This window comes from Gymnoscopelus braueri (assembly GCF_963280865.1).
Source record: "Gymnoscopelus braueri genome assembly, chromosome: 13".
Taxonomy (NCBI): Eukaryota; Metazoa; Chordata; class Actinopteri; order Myctophiformes; family Myctophidae; genus Gymnoscopelus; species Gymnoscopelus braueri.
In genome coordinates, this window is record NC_137615.1 from 23,367,109 (window position 1) to 23,386,246 (window position 19,138).

General features: G+C 41.4%; 2 protein-coding genes across 3 annotated transcripts in view; both read right to left on the reverse strand.

The window, feature by feature from the left end:
- asic2 (acid-sensing (proton-gated) ion channel 2) overlaps window positions 1-19,138 on the reverse strand; it is a 454,275-nt gene that overhangs the window by 228,547 nt on the left and 206,590 nt on the right. The gene's annotated exons all lie outside the window — the stretch shown is intronic.
- On the reverse strand, window positions 12,407-13,051 carry LOC308097891 (peptidyl-prolyl cis-trans isomerase B-like; the record flags this gene model as incomplete). Its single annotated transcript, XM_080446002.1, has 1 exon — window positions 12,407-13,051. One exon carries the CDS (start codon window positions 13,049-13,051, stop codon window positions 12,407-12,409), a length of 645 nt encoding a protein of 214 aa, XP_080302128.1.

Below are 19,138 nucleotides of genomic sequence, written 5' to 3' on the forward strand. Positions count from 1 at the left end.
ACACTTAACTCGAAAGATAATCTAGTAGTTCAATGACTTGGTAATTTCTTTAATTACTGCGTAACACTTAAACTCGAAAGAAATCTAGTAGTTTAATGACTAGGTAATTAATACTTAAACTCTGAAGGCCTTATTAAAAACCAGCATAGTTTAATAAATGCGTAATTAAACGCTTTAAACTCAGTAAAGCCTCCCACAGAGGCATTAATAGTTTAATAACTCTGTAATAAGCGGAGTTCAAACACAGTGTCATTCGCTTATTAACTCTAAGATGCCCCCCACGAGGACACTACAGCCTTATTACCGTGTAACAAGCAGAGTTCCAATTACTAAACTCAGATAAGTTTCCCTGAGACTATCAATAGTTTATTACTGTGTTATACCACGTATAACACGGTTAATCAATTTAAACTCATAGATGTCTCTCTTAAGAGACACTACAGTTTAATCACTTAAACTCTAGCTAATCTCCTCCGGAGATTACGATAGTTTTATTACTGCGTAATTTAACGCTTAAACCCTAAAGAAATCCCCTCCGGGGATTACAGTAGTTTTATTACTGTTCACTTTTATAGCCAACCTAGTGTTCTGCTTTGTGCAGAGTTAAACAACGGTTACTAAGCCCAAATGAAAGGGCAGAGAGAGGAGTGAGTCTAAGGCATTACTCGTACCAAATGTCTTTTAAGGTGATTTATTTTACTAATAACACATACAATACATTTAGGTAAATAGGTAATAAAACCTGGTAAGAGAGAAAACAAGCACAGAACATTCACAGTATTAAGATATGACTTCATCCCATTATGAACACATCAAACATACAATCATTTACAATGCTTTACTTACTATTGACTTTCCACTCTCTTCCAGATGATCAATGGGTCACTCAAGAACCCATATTCGAGGGACAACCCATGGCATAGTTACTTATTAGAATCTGAGTCTCTGTTCTGAGACCTTCCTAATTTATAAACTTCTCACACAAGGTCCGCCTCTAGCAACAGGAAGTTCCGGTTACCCACAAAGCCTTGCGATTCCTTGCCATTTCCTGTCACAGTGAAGCCAGACTGCATTTTTGCTATCTGTCCAGTCAACCATTTGGCTTTGTTCTCACACAAAGCTTTTGTCTCTTATCTAGGGCCCTACCCCCGCCTAAGAATGGTAGGTTCCTTTGAGCAGCAGGGTGTCGTCTCGGTGCAGACACTCTACTGCTGCCTATTCTGTCACACTAGGCCCAACTTACATAGAACATTTTGGTATATCCTAAAGAATGATAAAAGCACATTACTATGAACAATAATAATTCACTTTTCTCTAGCCCTATGGCTTGGATAATTGAACACCTACCTATGTTGAATGCACTTATTGTAAGTTGCTTTGGATAAAAGCGTCTGCTAAATGACTGTAATGTAATGTAACTTCCTGGGCTTCAAATCCAGTGGAGCTTCCTTGCCGCCTGACCTAAACACATGCTGATGAAAGAAAGGAGGAAAAAAACCTGGTTGGTGTGTGCTTTTTGTATGAGTGGCTGTGTATGAATGCTGGTCATTATCTCCTTGTGTGTGTAAAGAGACAGAACAGGCTACAGATGAAATGCTCACATAATGCTCTCAGAAAACCACTCATGTATCACATCCTATAAGCTGCAGACGGGGAGAAAGAATGAGGGAGAAGAGCCTTTAAGGGAGAGGCAGGACATGAATATTCATATTATGGTGTGTTATGGTGTCTCTCTCTTTGTTCAATGCATTCACCTTGTTCTTTTTGTGTGCTGTTGGAATAGTAAAGGTCAGATGTATCTACAGAGAGCTGAACACTAATGAGCCTTGTTGAAGGCTATCTGCATTAGATCAACACGATCACACAACAATGTAACTGTAAAGAGATATTGACCATATTCACATGGTGGCCATTTTGCTTTTACTCATGAGTAAAAGCGAGAAAATCCACCCGCCAGAATGTGTAATAACTAAGAGCAAAATGGCTGACATGTGAATACGGTCCATGGAGTCTTGGAGGCCAGATTTCCATGAAACATGATCAGTACTGCCCCAAAGAGATGATTATCTTTTGGGTTGAAAAGTTCAAATGTCAAGGTCCAAATCCCATAATACGTAATATCTCAGGAACAAAGCAATTTAGGAACATGAGGTTTGATGCACTGGCTGCATCCTGCCAATTTAAATCGCTAATTAATGGCACATTGTTATTTAGTCACACAGTGTAACAGATGGGTGGATTTTCACGAACCCTGATGGGAATGATTAGAAGACTACCTTAAAGACCTGATTAACAATCTACACTGTAAACTTTGTGTTACTTTAACTCTGAGATTGTACAAATGGAACCAAACGGACCCGTGATCTATAGCTATATATAAGTGATCTTGAATAGACACGAAATAATAATATAATGAAAAACCCATGATATGGGAAATATCAACTGTAAAATCCCCAGTGTGAATTTAACTCGGAGAGTGGTTCTATTTGACACTCTGACTTAATACACTCTCAGAGTTAAGTTAACTCTGAAGATTTTATTTGTATTAGGTAAAAACATAGAGGTGTAAAACAGGCCTAGCTGAAAGACTACATGCAAAAACACATTACTCTCAGTGTCAAAAACGTCTCTTGTATACTGCACTAATTTATGCCTGATTACCTGTTTATTCTGGCTGAAGTAATTACAGAGGAGAAATTAATTGCATGCCAAAAAACTGAGAACAAACAAAAAATGTAAAATGTGAAAAACCTATAGCATGGTGCCTGTGCATGCATGATTTGAAATAATCTCCGGCCTGTGTTAATGACTTTCACTCAAGTGCTGTTTGTCAGTGTGCTGGGACCTTGCAGGGAGCTAGTGTGGGTGGATTTATTTACATCCTAAGGGGTTTTCGCCAACTTCAATACAAACCACACACACATACTGTAAGAAAATCCTCCAAAATGTAAGCAAGACAACAAAACAGCACTTTAATGCTTCGCCCATCTCATGAATTCTTTATGACATTCTCCCTTTTTTCTTCGATGCACTCTGGAACACGGAACATTAAAAAACAAAAAAGAACACTAGTACTCACTCAGTAGCCTAATGTATTGGCTAAAACTTTTGATTTTCTTTTTTGTTTCCTACCTACAGTATAGTGTAACTAGGTTAATGGATACATTAAATGTAAAATGTGTAATCAATGCTATTGGTCACCCTTTACATCTGTGTGGGTTTTTCAAATAATGAAAAGATATTAATAGTTTAATAATCTCGTAAATCGATTGTACTGTATCCATTGGTTGACAATGGATCCATTCTCAGATTATGAGGGAAAACTAAATGGTTGATGAGTATGAAAATTATGTGAATCATATACTATGGCCTTCGCAGTCATCAGATCTGAACCCAATTAAACACCTATATGGGCAGTGTTGTGCATGAATGCTCAAAAGTTATAAGAAACTATTCAGGAGTTGGGATGGGTGGGTAGGAGAAGGTTCTACTGAAAACGAATAGTTTTGAGCAGGCTACAAAACAATTTAAGAAATAAACATGAACTAGTTCACTGAACATATCTGTTTGCAAATAATGAACGTAGACATGTATGTACGTCGTTAGAGTTAACAATGCCACTCACTGTTACAAGATGGCCCCCTTCCTGTTTATTGTAGTGGTGGACCACGCCCTGAGACTCGCAATCAGCGGCAGGCACTGGGGTTTACGCCGCATGGCCCTGAGTAAGATTAGGCACAGAGTACATCCCATCACGATTACCGACCTTGACTATGCAGATGACATCGCCCTAGTCTCGGACACAGCAGAGAAAGGAAGTGAACTACTACTGGCAGTAGAAATGGAGTGCAGGAAGATTGGCCTTGAGCTCAATGCGACGAAAACTAAAGTATTGCCATTTAACACAGAGGACAAAACCATTGCCACTGCCGACGAGAAGGTGCTCGAGGTAGTTGAGGGCTTCAAATATCTCGGTGCCTGGACTGCTTCAACGGAACAGGATCTGAAGGTCCGGTGGGCAAATTATGTCAAAGCGCATTGGAGATTGATGAAATTGAACAGCAGCAATGTATACAATTCCAGAGCCATGCACTGAAATAGTAAACAGAAATGGCACAATTATTTTCTATCTCAATGGCTCTTTGCCCCAAAATATGGGGCAAAGATTTTATAAATATGTTATCTATACATTGTCTGAGAAGAGAAAAGTAGGTGGTTCAAAGACCAGACCCATGACAGGTGTTTGGAGGAAATTGCTTTTGCATATACCAAGTGCACACACGCTCCAGGGTTATACATAGGATGAGTAGACGGTTGGGAGATCGAACCCTGAACTTTGCAATACTCAGTCAGTATTTTATAGTAGAGCCTGGGTGAGATTTTCATCCCTGGAGTCAACATTCTCTGTAATTTTTATTAGAAATAATTTCAAGCCAAAGTATACCTAGATGTACTGTAATATTGGCCTGGACTGCTGGCCTAGCGGTCCGGGCACCTAGGCTCCAATTTGGCCTGACAGCGTGTCGCAGGTTCGAGTCCCGATCCCAGTGGCTTTTGCTGTGTGTCACTCTCTCCCTGTCTCCTGTGTAACTTAATTTCACTATCAATAAAGGCCTATATTTCTCACTCTAAATCCCACCATTCTCTGCAGTTTCTCAGGAGCTTTGCTTAATTCCAGTGAACTACTGCTAGTTTTCTACTCTTCAGGTGGTTCATAGCATTCACATGAAGTTCTAGGTCAAAGTTAGATGCAGAATAGAAAGCAAGCAGCACTCTGATATTAGCCCTGGCCTCTGCATAAAGTGAAACTGCATCATTGATCAAAATCCCTTTTCACACTTATCACATGCAAGATTCTTTTTGTTATCATACAGCCTACTGTACAGCATTACTCAATTAGGTGTTATGGAAAGATATAAAAACGTGGTACTGCTAGAAAATTATCAAATGATATGACCATGACATAAGATTCAAATTTTCTCTACAGTATGAACATGGGAAAACAAGAATTCTTCATTGCTGTGGTGTCCCGGTTATGTTGTCAGCATTGTCAGACAACATAAGCAGATCAACATAGATCTGCTGTCTCCTTTCTGATAACATAAATAATAAACACCTACCCCCCCCCCCCACCCCCATCTGACCTGATATCACCTTTCATCTCCTGAGACATGAGATGCTAGATAGCTCCAACACACTCTAAACAGGGCTTTTTTGTGTTTGCGTGATGTAGGACAGTGGATACACACACAGACAAATCCTCAGTGTTCATTCATCCACTCAGAGTTAAATCAACACTGAGGATTGTACTGTGTAAAAGGCCCACCCACATGAGTGAGGCTGTAAGGTTACTGCTGCACACGCCGGTACTCATTAACTTTTGCTGGCCTCTGCCCCTCATTAGCATCCTGCCTCACAACATGCTTGGAGGAAAACACCAGCTTTTTATACAGTGACCTTATACACTTATGGACTTGCATAATTTCCTAAGAACAGGCATTTCACCTGCAGGGAATGGCTTGATGTATCATGGATGAGATTGATGGAAATGAGACCTGGAAGCCGTGCATTTTCACAGAGCCGAGCCCATTTGAAGAATGTATTTCCCTGCACAGGGATCCATTATCCGTGTTGGACACAAACAGTAAAGTTTCATGTGAGCTCTGAGCCCAGTCAGAGAAAAGGCTGATAAAATGCCAGAGTGAAGAATTATTTGCGTAATTTTTTTTAAAATATCAAGCCTACCTGTTTTAACAGGAAATATGAAAATATCCTTATTTTTCTGTTCTCAAACAGGATTAGGCAATTATCATTTGGATTGATTCACATAATATTTTGGCATTGCGTTAGCTGCGAGGGAACAGTTAGTATTGTGTTACATCCATACATTGGTTGGGGTGGGGGGGGGGGGGGGGTATTATTGCATTATCCTTTGTTTTCCCCAGTGTCATGGGGATGCCTTGTACAGTATGTCATGCATTTGTCTAAAGCTTAATGTATACTGTGAGCCAGATTTTTGGACACGTGGACATCATTTGGAACATCACAGGCTGTGAGCCACTTGGCTCATACCTCCTGAAGTTTCTAGTTTGCTCACACAGCATCATTAATGTCACATATTTGAATGGTTGAGTATATAAATGCCAAGAGCTATGAGCTATGAGCCATTAGCCATAGCTGGTCTTATACAGAATAAACTATATAAGCTTAAAAGAATTCCCTCTGATAGAATACGTCAAACTTGATCCTTAAAGCTGAGCGAACGAGCACACTGCATTCATCATCAGTAGTGATGGTGATACTGCATGCTGCAACGCTCAAATCTAATTAAGATCTCACGCAGGTCTCCATACTAGGGATGTACAATTGACCTGATTAATAAAGAGTACTTGGTATTTGACGCACATATCACGTGTCGTGTGCAAATCAGTGAGCCTTCACGCTGATAAACCAGCATGCCCCACTGGAAATGGCCTCCGAGTTTAAATAAAGGCTTGAAAAATATATAAGCTGTCTCAAAAGCGCGAGTCAATGGCCGCCTTATTTTGGGGTCGCGGGCTGAAAAGTTTGGGAACCCATGTTATAGGGCATAGCAGTGGCGGACATTTTGTGGTGCCTGGATAGCTTGGTTCCAGGCTTAAAATAACTTATATACATTTTTTTCGGAAATCTCTGGGGAAAATTAATTGGGTTTCTATCTGTGGCACCACAAAATGGCCTCCAATGCTATGCCCTATACTGTTACTATACACTAAGCAGTTCCACTGGAGCAGTTGGGGATACTCATCAAGTGTATTCTAGCAATGCATACAGATGTTATGTATGCATTTCTGGTATGTTGTTTACACGCTGAAATTCTGGTGGATTTATGATTATTGACGTGAAAAAGCTATACGCAACAGCAATGGCAGCATAGTAAAAATTATAGTAACATTATTTGTAACAAACTGATTCTTAAACATCACGAAAATTAGTTGGGGAAGGAATAGGAAAGGTCTGCATAGCAAAATATCCAAGAAAAACACAATGAAGAGATATAACAGTGGAGGAGATTATTCCACAACGATAAGAGCCATACAGACTATTAACAGAGAAATACATGACCTGAAAACCGAGTTGAAGCGAGACCTTGTCAAATTCAAAGACAAAATTAAGAAGGCATTAAAGATGGAGCTTAACAGCATGAGAACTGAAATAAATCAAAAGCTACAAGATCCCGCGTTGATATACTGGCCCAAGACACCTGGATAAACGAGGTCTCGCAACGCATGGACGAGTTGGAAGCAGTGAATACTGATATGAGGTGAGAAGCACTACTCCATTCCCTGAAACAGCAGAAAATTATGTAAACTAAATTCACGGGCTTAGAGGGAAGGTCACGCAGAAACAATATCTGTATATATGGCATTAATGAGGACGCAGAGGGAAGCTCCATGCCAATATTCATAAATAACTTTGTGAAGACAGCGCTGACACTCGGGGAGGACTCAGAAATTACAGAGAGCACACAGATATATGGTTCCAAAACCCAAAGATAACGAGACAACCAGCCAACCTTCAACATTATACTATGAAAGTCCTGATCCTGAAGGCCACCTGGTTGAAGTAAATCATATATGGAGACAGAGTTGGCAACTTTACACATGCATACCCAACTGAAGTGAACATGAAACTGAAGGAATACAAAGACATTTTAAATATCCTCAAAGAAAAGAAGATCCGCTTCCAAACACCTTACCCGGCCAAGATGAGGATCCACTGGGAATCCAGAGGTTGCCTATACAACAGCACATCCAAAGTAGCGGAGGATATGAAGAAGGGTTATGATGTGGAGATCCCAGAGGAATAGATGCTTCATGGGAATGCAGGCTCAATCAAATCCCACATTGGAAAAAGACTGGCGGCATCAGACTTGCGAGAGGCAGCAGGTATAATCAAAACTAACTAGCAACATGGCGTACAAATAACTATAGAAATGATAATTAGTTGTTTGATTATAAACCTTAAAGGATCATTCAGCCAGATAAAACAGCTGCCTGAGGATTATAACAGAACAGCTGCAGTTATTTAATGATAATTAATTAGTTGTTTGATTACAGCATAAATTAGCCAGATAAAGATGTTGTCCGGAGTTAGTAATACAAAAATCTAAATGTTTATTTAGGAAGATTTGCCAGATTATTTACAATCGTATTATAATCTGTTACAATGTGATTAGGGAGTGTGAATACTATACTTCTGTTTTCCAGTGGAGTTTGACATTAGTATTACATCTACAATTCAGACTTGTATTCGTTGAGTTTTCAAGTCCGAATTGTGGATGTTTTGAATACATTTTACAAAAGAACTTTACGTGTATTGTACACCTAAAAATGTATGTAAGTGGGGTTCTCCCCCTTTTCTCACCATGCTAGCATTGAGCTCCATCTAGACTAGGGAGTCAAAATGTGACCATAGTAGAGGAAATCTTATTATTATTAATATTTTACATTGGTAAGTTTCCTTTTGTTATTGTTCATGTCATTAAAGGTAGGGTAAGTGATATTTTCTGGTGAAAACAAAATTATTTTTGTTAAAAGGTTAAAGCACTATATTCTGGTATTAATCATTGCTAAGTGTTCGTTCGGTAACAGGTGTCTCCCTGTCTCACCAGCTCTTTAAACAGATTTTTTTTTTCAGGTGGCTGGCAAATTACCCATTTATCAGCTTAAAATAGTGTTACAGTGCCAATTGTGTCTGCTCATTTCTTTGTGTCATCTCCCATTTCCAATTTCACTTGTTTAACCTGTATCCTGCGTGAGATAAGAATTGGTATCCCGAGACATGGAGACCCCTGTTACTGAACAAACACTTTATAGAAATGAGTACTATCAGAATATAGAGCTATTTAACACTTATTTTAACAAAAGAATATTACTTAACCTACCTTTAGTGATGCATAGCTTGCATGCTCGAGAGCTTTACACTTGCACACCACTATGTGGCCGATGTATAGTGAGGTGTCTGCAACACTGACATGTAAAGCAGCTGACCAATTTGGCGGTCTATTTAAGCTCACCTCATTCACTGTTGTTTCTCTTATGTCAGTGTCACTGAAGGTCGGTATGCATTTGTTTTTTCACACCACCCCAGAACCACCAGTGGGCTCTGTTTCCCTAAGCCGAGTTAGTTAGCTTACTTTCCGTCTGGTAATCAGAAGGTCACCGGTTAGCTTCCCGGCCCCGGTCTATACGTGTCAAATTGTCTCTGAGCAAGACACTTAACCCCTAACTGCTGCCCTCCGAGTGCTCATCATAACCATCTGAGCAGCGGGTGCATTTCTCCTTTCCGACATGTCGCCTTTCCGACGTTGACGAACCCTATACCTAACCCTAACCCTAACCATAACCGCACGCGGAAGCCACTAGTCGGAGTGGTGAGATGTCGGAATGGAAGGAGCACCCCCTGAGCAGCCATCAGCTGGGTGAAGCTGAAAAAATGAATTTCCCTGCGGAACTAATAAAAGCAATACAGCATTGCAATGTGGGAAGTTCACATACAGTACCATTACAACCACTGAAATTGCTGCTCTACATACAGTAAGACTCCCTACAATACTGTGAAAATATGCTCATTCTAGAGGAGGCTACATTTCCACTGGTAATGGCAAGACAGTGGAACAAAGAGAAGCAGAAGAAGGGGCATATTATGTGTAACAAAGAAATCAGGGACAAAGAAATCACTTCATCACGAAGTGAAGTGCGAAAGCAAAGTCGAGGAGGGTACGAAGCTCCACAAGTAGACCTGATTGCCCTTGGGTGGACGTGTCAACCAGCGTCTTACCGGAAGACTGAGTGCTGGACCAGTGGCTCCTCACAGCTCTTGAGTGGAAAGTGATGTAAGCTACAGAAGTACAGCATGTCTATTAAGTGCCCTCCTCAGCAAAGTTCCTCTGATCAAACTGCCACAGGGAAACATGGTCGTGACTCGCAAGTAACAAGAAAGTCATCATCAGTACAAAAGTGCTAAGGCGACAGACAGACAGACAGACAGACAGACAGACAGACAGACAGACAGACAGACAGACAGACACACACACACACACACACACACACAGATTTGGAGCTGGGGAAAAGTATTAGTTGTCTAATATTGTGCGCTCATTTTGTATGGTTGCAAACAGAGACGGTGGAATTACTTTAATGAGCAGCATACCTAACAGCTTTGATCTCGTCAAGGGGAGCACAAAAGCTGGGAGTTGGATATTTAATAATCTCAGGAGAAAAAATAAATGTTTTAATTAAATTTGAAAAGTTAGCCCAATAACTTCAGAAGGAGAAGCCGATTGGTTTAGCCGGAAATGGTCCTCCCTAACACTTCAAAGGTATGAAATGACAGTTGAGACATTGAGAGAAAACTCGGAATTTGAGAGCTGGATAAGGGAGTGCCTTTGTAGTATCTGGCAAAATGTGGATTTTGAAGCTTGACCAACATTTGCAGAATAGATGATGCTGGCTTTATCTGAGAGAATGTAAGTAGGTCGGAGAGGCTTATTGGCGGCATCAGCCGAGAACGAGAATCTATCCTCTTTTCACGAGAATCGAGAATCTATCTATCCTCTTTTCAAAAAAAGTATTTAAAAAAAAATGGGAGAATGATGACAGGAAAGAAATCCCAATTGGACAATTAGAGGCTGTTTTTTGTACGTGCGCATTCATATGCAATATTCTGCGGATGTAGTCTTGTGCACTGGAGCAGAGGGAAAGCTGGTGTCTTAGATTCCATGAGGTCCTTTTCAAAACGTTTCACAATCCAGAGAATATGTCCAGCAAGGAACAAGAGAATCAAAAGTTAAAGTTGAAACAGAACGATCTTTGATCATTGAATTGAGTATTAATGCTGCCAGAGAGGGCACAGGGATTAAATTGAGAATTGTTCAGGCAGAACCTTAAAGGGCAGGGTTAAATGATTAGAGACCTGACTGGTTCTAATCTAGATGAAGTCAGCATAAGACTGCAGAAACATCGGCTGCAGGGTAGAAAAGAAAATCAGAGACACAAAGAGACAAAGAATGGTTGTGAGGACTGTTGTTTTAGTAGATTCCTATATAATCACTTGTAAATATTTTAAATCAATGTTTGTACAGTATGTGTGAGAGAGAGGTTTGTTGTTTATTTGAAAGAAATGCCTGCTGTAAAATACTTTTGCATGAATATTTATCACTTTGAAAAGTTGAGTGACAAAGATAAGACACTTCATTTGTCATTGTAGACATACGAAATTAGGGTACTCAGAGACAAGCAGCAATAGAGAACAAGATAAACATCATACTGCCATTCTACCTGTACTTTAACTTCATTTCTTTAACTATACTCTCATCCAGCATTAATACTTTTCTTTAAATTATCTTGTTGTTATATTGCACTGTTGTCCTAGTACAGTCTCTGTGGAATATGTCCCAACAACATTTCATTGCTTGTACTGGTGTGAGTAAGTGACTAATAAATCCTCCTCCTCCCCCTCGGCAGAGGGACATGCCCCTGAAGCATCCCACCCTGCGTCCGTGCACAGAGGAGCCCCCGTCCCCAGGCAGCCCTGCCTCAAACGCCTCAAACATCTCAAACTAGATGGCACGAGCTATGACGGCGCTGTGTTCTTCATGGCGGACATCGACACAGGGCACAATGCTTGCGCTAAAGAGGAGTAAAGGCCCTCGTTGCCGCCTCCCAGTTTGCACAGAAGCGGGCCACCACCGCAGTGGGCCTGCACACCTCCGTACTACAAATAATTGACCGAAACTCCTTAGAAAGATAATCCTTTGGCGAACAGGAAAGGGCCCTACAGGGATGTCATGGCCAGTGCCCCCTCAACCAAGCTGCACATAATGGAAGGTCACAAGACCAGCATCCACAAGTCTGTCTAGGTGGCCTACGACCGCAAGCCATAATCCACCAAAGCAGAGTCAGTTTAGTTTATTTAGCACATTGTTATAAAAAAATAGAAACGATACATATCAAAGAAAACAAGTTGCTGTGCGAGGACAGGAAGAAGCCGGCAGGCTTATTTGGAATCCTTTCCTTTCCTTTCAGCCACGACCATGCCTTCCTGTAGAGTGCGTGGCTGCGTGCACATTTTTATGCCAATTGGACACTGCGTTCATGAATGCCCGCATTAATTCCAAGTCCAAATATAAAAGACTACTTATGAAGTAGATTAAAAAAATATATTTGACAAAATAAGCAGAGAGCAGTTGTGTTCTGTGTTCTTTTGTTTTGTTCTGATATTTAAGACTGGCATACGCTGCCTCTAGATGGACCCATGGCCCTCCCTCCTCCAACACCACCAATCAGCAGGGGTAGGAGTGACAACACAGTTGCCTGCATGATTCCCTGAACCACCCACCCCAACCTCAGTCCATCACTTTGTCCTACTCCTTGGTCACAGCGAATGGTGTCTCCACCTCAATCACCCTGCTGTCATGGATGACAACATCTTTAAGAGGCTTGTCCCGCCCGTCTGTCTTGGTACCTTCGATCATCTTCACCACATCCATTCCATCCAGGATTTTCCCAAAGACAACGTGTTTTCCGTCAAGCCAGGATGTCTGGACGGTAGTAATGAAGAACTGAGCTCCGTTGGTGTCTTTGCCAGCGTTTGCCATGCTCAGCCAGCCAGGGCCGTAGTGCTTCAGCTTAAAGTTCTCATCGGGGAAACGGTCGCCATAGATGCTCTTACCTCCGGTTCCATCTCCTCTGGTGAAGTCTCCTCCCTGAATCATGAAGTCTTTAATGACTCTGTGGAATCTGCTGCCTTTGTAGCCAAATCCTTTCTCCCCTGTCGCCAACTGGACAAAGTTTTCAACTGTTTTGGGAACCGTATTTCTAAAAAGGCCAATAACGATTCTGCCGACGTCTTCATCTCCAATCCTCATGTCAAAATAAACCTTGGCCGTGACTTTGGGTCCTCTTTTCTTCTCGTCGGCATCGGCACCATTTGAAAATAGAAGAACTAAGCCCACAAGCACTGTAAACACTACCAGGAACTTCATCCTTCTCTCACAGACGTGAACCATTATCAAGAGAAGGGTAAATGATTCTTGAAAATATAATTACAACGGGATAAGATAAATATGATGAGTTAGTCTTTATATGAGTTGTGGTGGTTATATGAGAGGTGGTAGTGTCAGTGGCGGACACGTAGATACAGTATGTCCATATATGGACTAGACATGCCCAACATCAGCACACATCAGCATATGATATGCCCATATATGGACTGGACAGATTATGTTTTCGCCCTTGTGTGTGTGTCATTCTGTGTCCGGAGCTAATCTTGCAAACTGGTGGACAGATCAGTGACAAACCTGTCATGCACACTGCCAGCAGGCCATGGAAGACACAGATGGTGGTGCTATACCAGGCCAATAACTCTAATACCACAGGTATTAGAGTTATGGGCCTATATGTCCCTATTGACCGTCTAAGAGCACCCACCAAGTTTGGGGCCTTTAGCATGCTGGGAACTGGAGTTATGCCTGTTTAAACCCAGCCAATATGAACACAGAGGGGGCAGGGCTTAAGCAATCACAGCCTATGCCTATTGGCCATCTAAGAGCACCCACCAAGTTTGGGCCCTTTAGCATGCTGGGAACTGGAGTTATGGCTGTTTAAAGCCCAGCCAATAGGAACACAGAGGGGGCAGAGCATTGGTGCGTCTGTGGCCCCTGGTGTGGCTATTCTGATGGTAGACCCCTGACCAGTGTTGGTGCCAAGTTTGGTGCGAATCGGAACAACAGTGCGCCTCACGGGTCCGCATGTTACCTTTGTGACTACGGTCCACGGTCCACCCACGTTCTACACATTTTAATATAGGATTATACTTGACCTCATCAGTCATGTAATGCAAACATGATTGCATTATGTGGGGCGCTGCTGACCTAGCGGTTAAGGCGCATACCACATATATAGGCTCTAATGCAGCATGACAGCGAGACACGGGTTCAAGTCCCGAGTCCAGCGACGACCTTTGCTGCGTATCACTCCCCGTTTCTCTCTCCCTGTTTCCTGTCACTCTCTCTACTGTGTACTATCAATAAAGGCAGAAAGAGAAAAGCCCCAAAAATATCAAAAAGATTGCATTGCAGTACTTGCTGTTATTATACTAAGCAGATTACATTGCATTATACTTTACCTCAAAAGTCATTTTAGAATACTTTATAATATAAAAATGATTATTGTTATAAAGCATTATGAGGATGTATAAGTTCTATTATGAGGAACTATAATTATACAGGGCATAAGCAGATTATAATGCACTATAAGTATGTCTAGAATGCATTATAGACATGGGATGCATAGCAAGTGTTACCAAAAATCTATTAAGATGAGTGCAATCACAGGTTAAGTGGTTAATGATGTTAATTGTCTGAGAGTTACTGAAGTGTCCATTTCTACAGTGCTCTGCAAAGAGTTCCAGGTGGTTAGAGCATAAAACACAAAAAGCAGATCTTCCAAGCTGAGTACAAATTCTAAGAACTTGTGAAAGTCAGTCATTAGATTGAGTATGTGGTCCAGAGGACTTATCTAGCATAGATGCGATATAAGATGGCAGCTTCCTAATAAGAACCTTGTAGATAAACAAGTACACAGGCCTGCCACGTCTGTCAGACAGAGAAGACTATATAAACACTGTGGTGGTAAACGGCATCTAAGGGCTTAGGAGTATGAAGCATGCATAATATGTTACCTCACCATCTATGACAGTTTAATAAAAACAGCACCAACTATCCTTTTCCTACAAATGATAGGAAAGTTAGTTACATTTCTGTACAAAAAAAAAACATATTTATTGTAATTTGTTGACAGGATTTAATATATGACATTGGAATATGAGTTTCCAAATACCAATAGTGTATTTATATTCTGTAACTCTCTTAATCATGGATCCTTGTACAGTGGAATTCCGAAAGTTTTTTCTATCATTACGTCTAGCTCTACGTCTGGCGACTAACATAAAGTTAGTTTTATGTGCATTCGATACAAGTTTAAGGTTGTTAAGTGTAACTTGGTGAAGGTCAAAGGAATGTTGCAGATACTCCACAGCCAGCTGAGCAGAGTCTGCAATATAATAAAAAGAATATTGTATCATCATCATTGTATCATCATCCATAGAAATCCCAATATAGTGGTGTCATCAGCAAACTTCACCATATTGCTGCAGTCATAGGTGAAGACATTGAAGAGGACTAGACTAAGCATGCAGCCCGAGGTTCGAGAACGTATGGTTGCTCATTCTTTTTTAAAGATTTTTTTGGGGGGCTTTTATGCCTTTATGATTGGCTGACAGGAAATGGGGAGAGAGATGGGGAGTGATATGCAGAAAAGGCCATCAGGATCGGGACTCGAACCCGCGACACGCTGTCAGGCTACATTGAGCCTAGGTGCCTGGACCGCTACGCCAGCGGTCCAGGCCGTGGTTGCCCATTCTGACAGTCCATAATATAAAGTATAACTAGAGTGAAGAGGCAAAAAATCCCAGGATGTTACATTTGTATACTCATTTATGGGGGATTATAGCGTTTAAAGTGGAGCTAAAGTCAGCAAATAGCATCCTGACATAAGTGCTTGGATACATCAAGTCAAGTGGGACAGGGCTGTATGAAGTGCGATTGAGACTGCATCCTCCACAGATCTGTTTCCTCGATAAGAAGATCAGTAGGGGTAATTGCCTTGATGTGAGATAGTACAAGCCTCTCAAAGCACTTCATAACAAATGTTATTGCAACTGGGCCATAATCATTAAGGCTTTTAACTGCCGTCATTTTGGGCACAAGGAGGATAGTGGATTTAGGACAGGTGGAAACTGCAGCCTATTGTAGGGAGATGCTAAAGCTGCAAATGAACAGCGGTGGTGGAAGAAGAAGTACTCAGAGGTGTTACTTAAGTAAAAGTGACAAAACCACAATGTAAAAGTATTCAAATAATTATAGTGGAGTGAAAAGTACAATATGTGCATCTGTAATGTGGTGGAGTAGAAGTATGAAGTATTTAAAAATGGAAATACTACAGTAACGTACCTCAAGTTGTACTTAAGTACAGTTCTTAAGTTTAGTTACTTTCAACCACTGCAGGTGAACACCCCTGCTAGTTGGTCAAACTCAGCACCTAGTCAGCACCTGATTTCAAAGTGCAGCCAAACACAATGCTTGGGCCTGCTGCTTTGGTGATGTCTATTTTCATCAGAGTGGATGTCACTTGGTGGCGCTGTAGGATGAGTACATGCTCCTCCAATTGGTGTCTTTTTAGCCTGTGACTATAGTACTTGGTTGTTGAAACCTGCAAAGCACTGGTTGAGGGTTTCAGGGAGTGCAACGTCAGGTCTGATCTGTGTGTACTGCTCTTGTAGTATGTTATGGTTAATGCCTCTCCAAAGGGGTTGTTGTTTTCAAAGTACCCCTCAATTCCCTACTTGTAGCAGTGCTTAGCTTCTCTTAGGACTGGGCAATATATTGATATTATATCGATATCTTGATATGACATTAGATAGTGTCTGGGATTTAACGTATTATAATATCGTGATGGCATTTAAGTGTTGTCTTTTCCAGGTTTTAATCACTTAGGCCCTATTTTTCACTTTAGTGAAAATAGCCACTCTACATAATCTATGAGTTTATATATGCTCTATTTTTTTGTTGCTATTTTTCAAAATATGAAATCATTAAAATATGGCACGGCGCAATGTGGGTTGGGTTGGGCAATAATCAGAGAAGCCAGTGCCAAGGAAAAGAAATAAAGTGTTGGTTTTATTCAGTTGACTGCTTTTCATAGCTTTTCTCTAGAGGAATGAAATGGCCCTGTGTCACTCTCTGTACTGACTGACTGGGCAAGGTTTGAAAGGGGTACCATTACCACAGCACCCAGAATACAGCATCAAATGCAAATGTCTACTGCTCAATCAAATAAAAGTAATGAAAAGCAGCTGGTTCAGAGAGTTATACAGTGAAGGATATGAGTGCAGAGTAAAATCTGGAGCGCAAAGAATTGTAAGGATTTTGCTATGCAAATGTGTCACGTCTCAGGATCACTATGATCTGGTTTTCCTACAGTATGTTAGGTTTTGCAGTATTGAACTAGCCAACTGAAAATGATCGCACAGATCACTGCACTCACGGATGAGCAGAACGTAGCAAGGGTTGAAATACGTGGCCCCATCACATCCCTTTGGGATGTGGAGGATGGCTGTGAAGTTCTGGGAGAGGAAGATGAAGGGATCTGTCATCTATGGTCACCTGCATGCATGTGGTGGGAGGGACAACATCTCAACAGATGGCAGGGTCACCGCAGACGGAGATGGCTCCGTTAATTTGAGTCCTTCGTTACCGAAGCATCCCTCTGTCTGCCCAGCAGTTCAGGCGGCTAAACCTAATCTCTGCAGAACGCTAAATAGGGACGATTGACATCTATTTTCATCCTCCTCTCTACCAAGAGAAATGGCTGCTAATGATAGAGGGGGAAACTCTTTTTAGGTTACTTTTAACTTTTTAGAATATAAGAAGTGGTGCAATTGGGGGGGGGGGGGGGGGGATTACACAGCACAAAAATTATTCCACCTGTGTGACTCTCTCTGGAAGGTACGTGCGCATGTTGTGCTAAGAGTGTGTTCATTTTGTACCACTGTTATTTTATCCCACTCTATACCCTCAGTCCAGACCGTATTTGAAAAGTACATCATATCTTTCTCTCACAATGCAATAATTGTATAGCGCAATGATGTAAGTCATACCATTATGTGCAAATGTAAGAGATATATCCATGGAAACAAACCGACATAACATGAACAGATGGCACTGCATACTCGGACATAGCCTTCTATTAATTGAATTCAGACAAATGTATCTCCTGTAGGTCTATTTAGTGTTTCAGGTTTATTGTACTTTCAGGCCATCTCCTACCATTAAGTTGTTTTCGCATGTATGTACTCCTGTACATGAAGCATAAACAAGCTAATGCACTCTGTCTGCCTGCCTGCCTCCCTGCCTGCCCACCCCCCCCCCCCGATGCCAGCCTGCCGCCCACCCGCCCGATGACAGCCTGCCTGCCTGCCTGTCTCTCTTTTATTTTCCCCATGAAGGGGAACATTGGTGTGATTTTTTATTTTTATTGTAACATTGTACTGTAGGCGTCCTGCAATGCATTTCTTAACACAAAGCCTTGCTTGGTGACTCTGCGGTGAGCCTTTCTTCTATTACTGTATATCTGGAAACAAAATGACAATTTCATTTTCACCAGCCATGGTCTTTACCTGGGAGACTTATGGATGGAACAAACCCTGGAGGGTGAATCCACTACATTGCTCTTGTGGAAGCAAGCAAAAATAACTCATTACTGGAAGCATTGTTGTTGTAGACATGGGAATACGGGACCAGTACACATCTAATCAGCTTAAATGGTTTTCAAGCTCTGTTCCCCGTGTCTGAAGAAAAGACAGGTAGAATGTGGTTCTACAGCAAGGTTTCTTTGTATTGAAGTGCTATTAATATTGGTCTCTATTCATGGCAGTAGCAGTGGACATGGTCAGTAACCACTTTTGAATCTATACTGAGAGCAGTCTTCAATAAATCATCACTATCTAAGGACATGGTGCAACACATAGAAAACAGAGACATGATGAGAGAAAAAACATACATATAGGTTGCCCTCGTTCACACATGCTCATGCAAGGAGTAAAATTGATTCATAACTCAGTGAGCACTGCATAAGCATTTTACTGCTATTAGGTGAAGCAGTACTGAGCTGTGGGAGGTTTGCAAGGGAACAAAGAGTTCTTCCTCGCTCCTCCATGGAAAGAGGAAGGACTCTTTGAATCTATACTGGAGCTCTCTGCTCCCACAGTGCAATGATATCATGTTGTCTGAAGCTGATGGATGACTTCCTTTGTTCCCTTCATTAAAAGCAGCAGTCTTCTCCTCCTCCTGTGGCCATAGTCAGAGTTTGCCTTCACTCATAGTGCCACATTTCTCTGCCTCACTGCTGCTCGCAGGCAAAGCTGCTGTCTCTATTGTTTTGATTCCTCTGAAGCAGGCTCTACAGGTACTGTCCACCGTAGCTGGTTGACGTTAATTCATACGTCTTCGGGCTGAAATGGTTCAATGATGTCAATG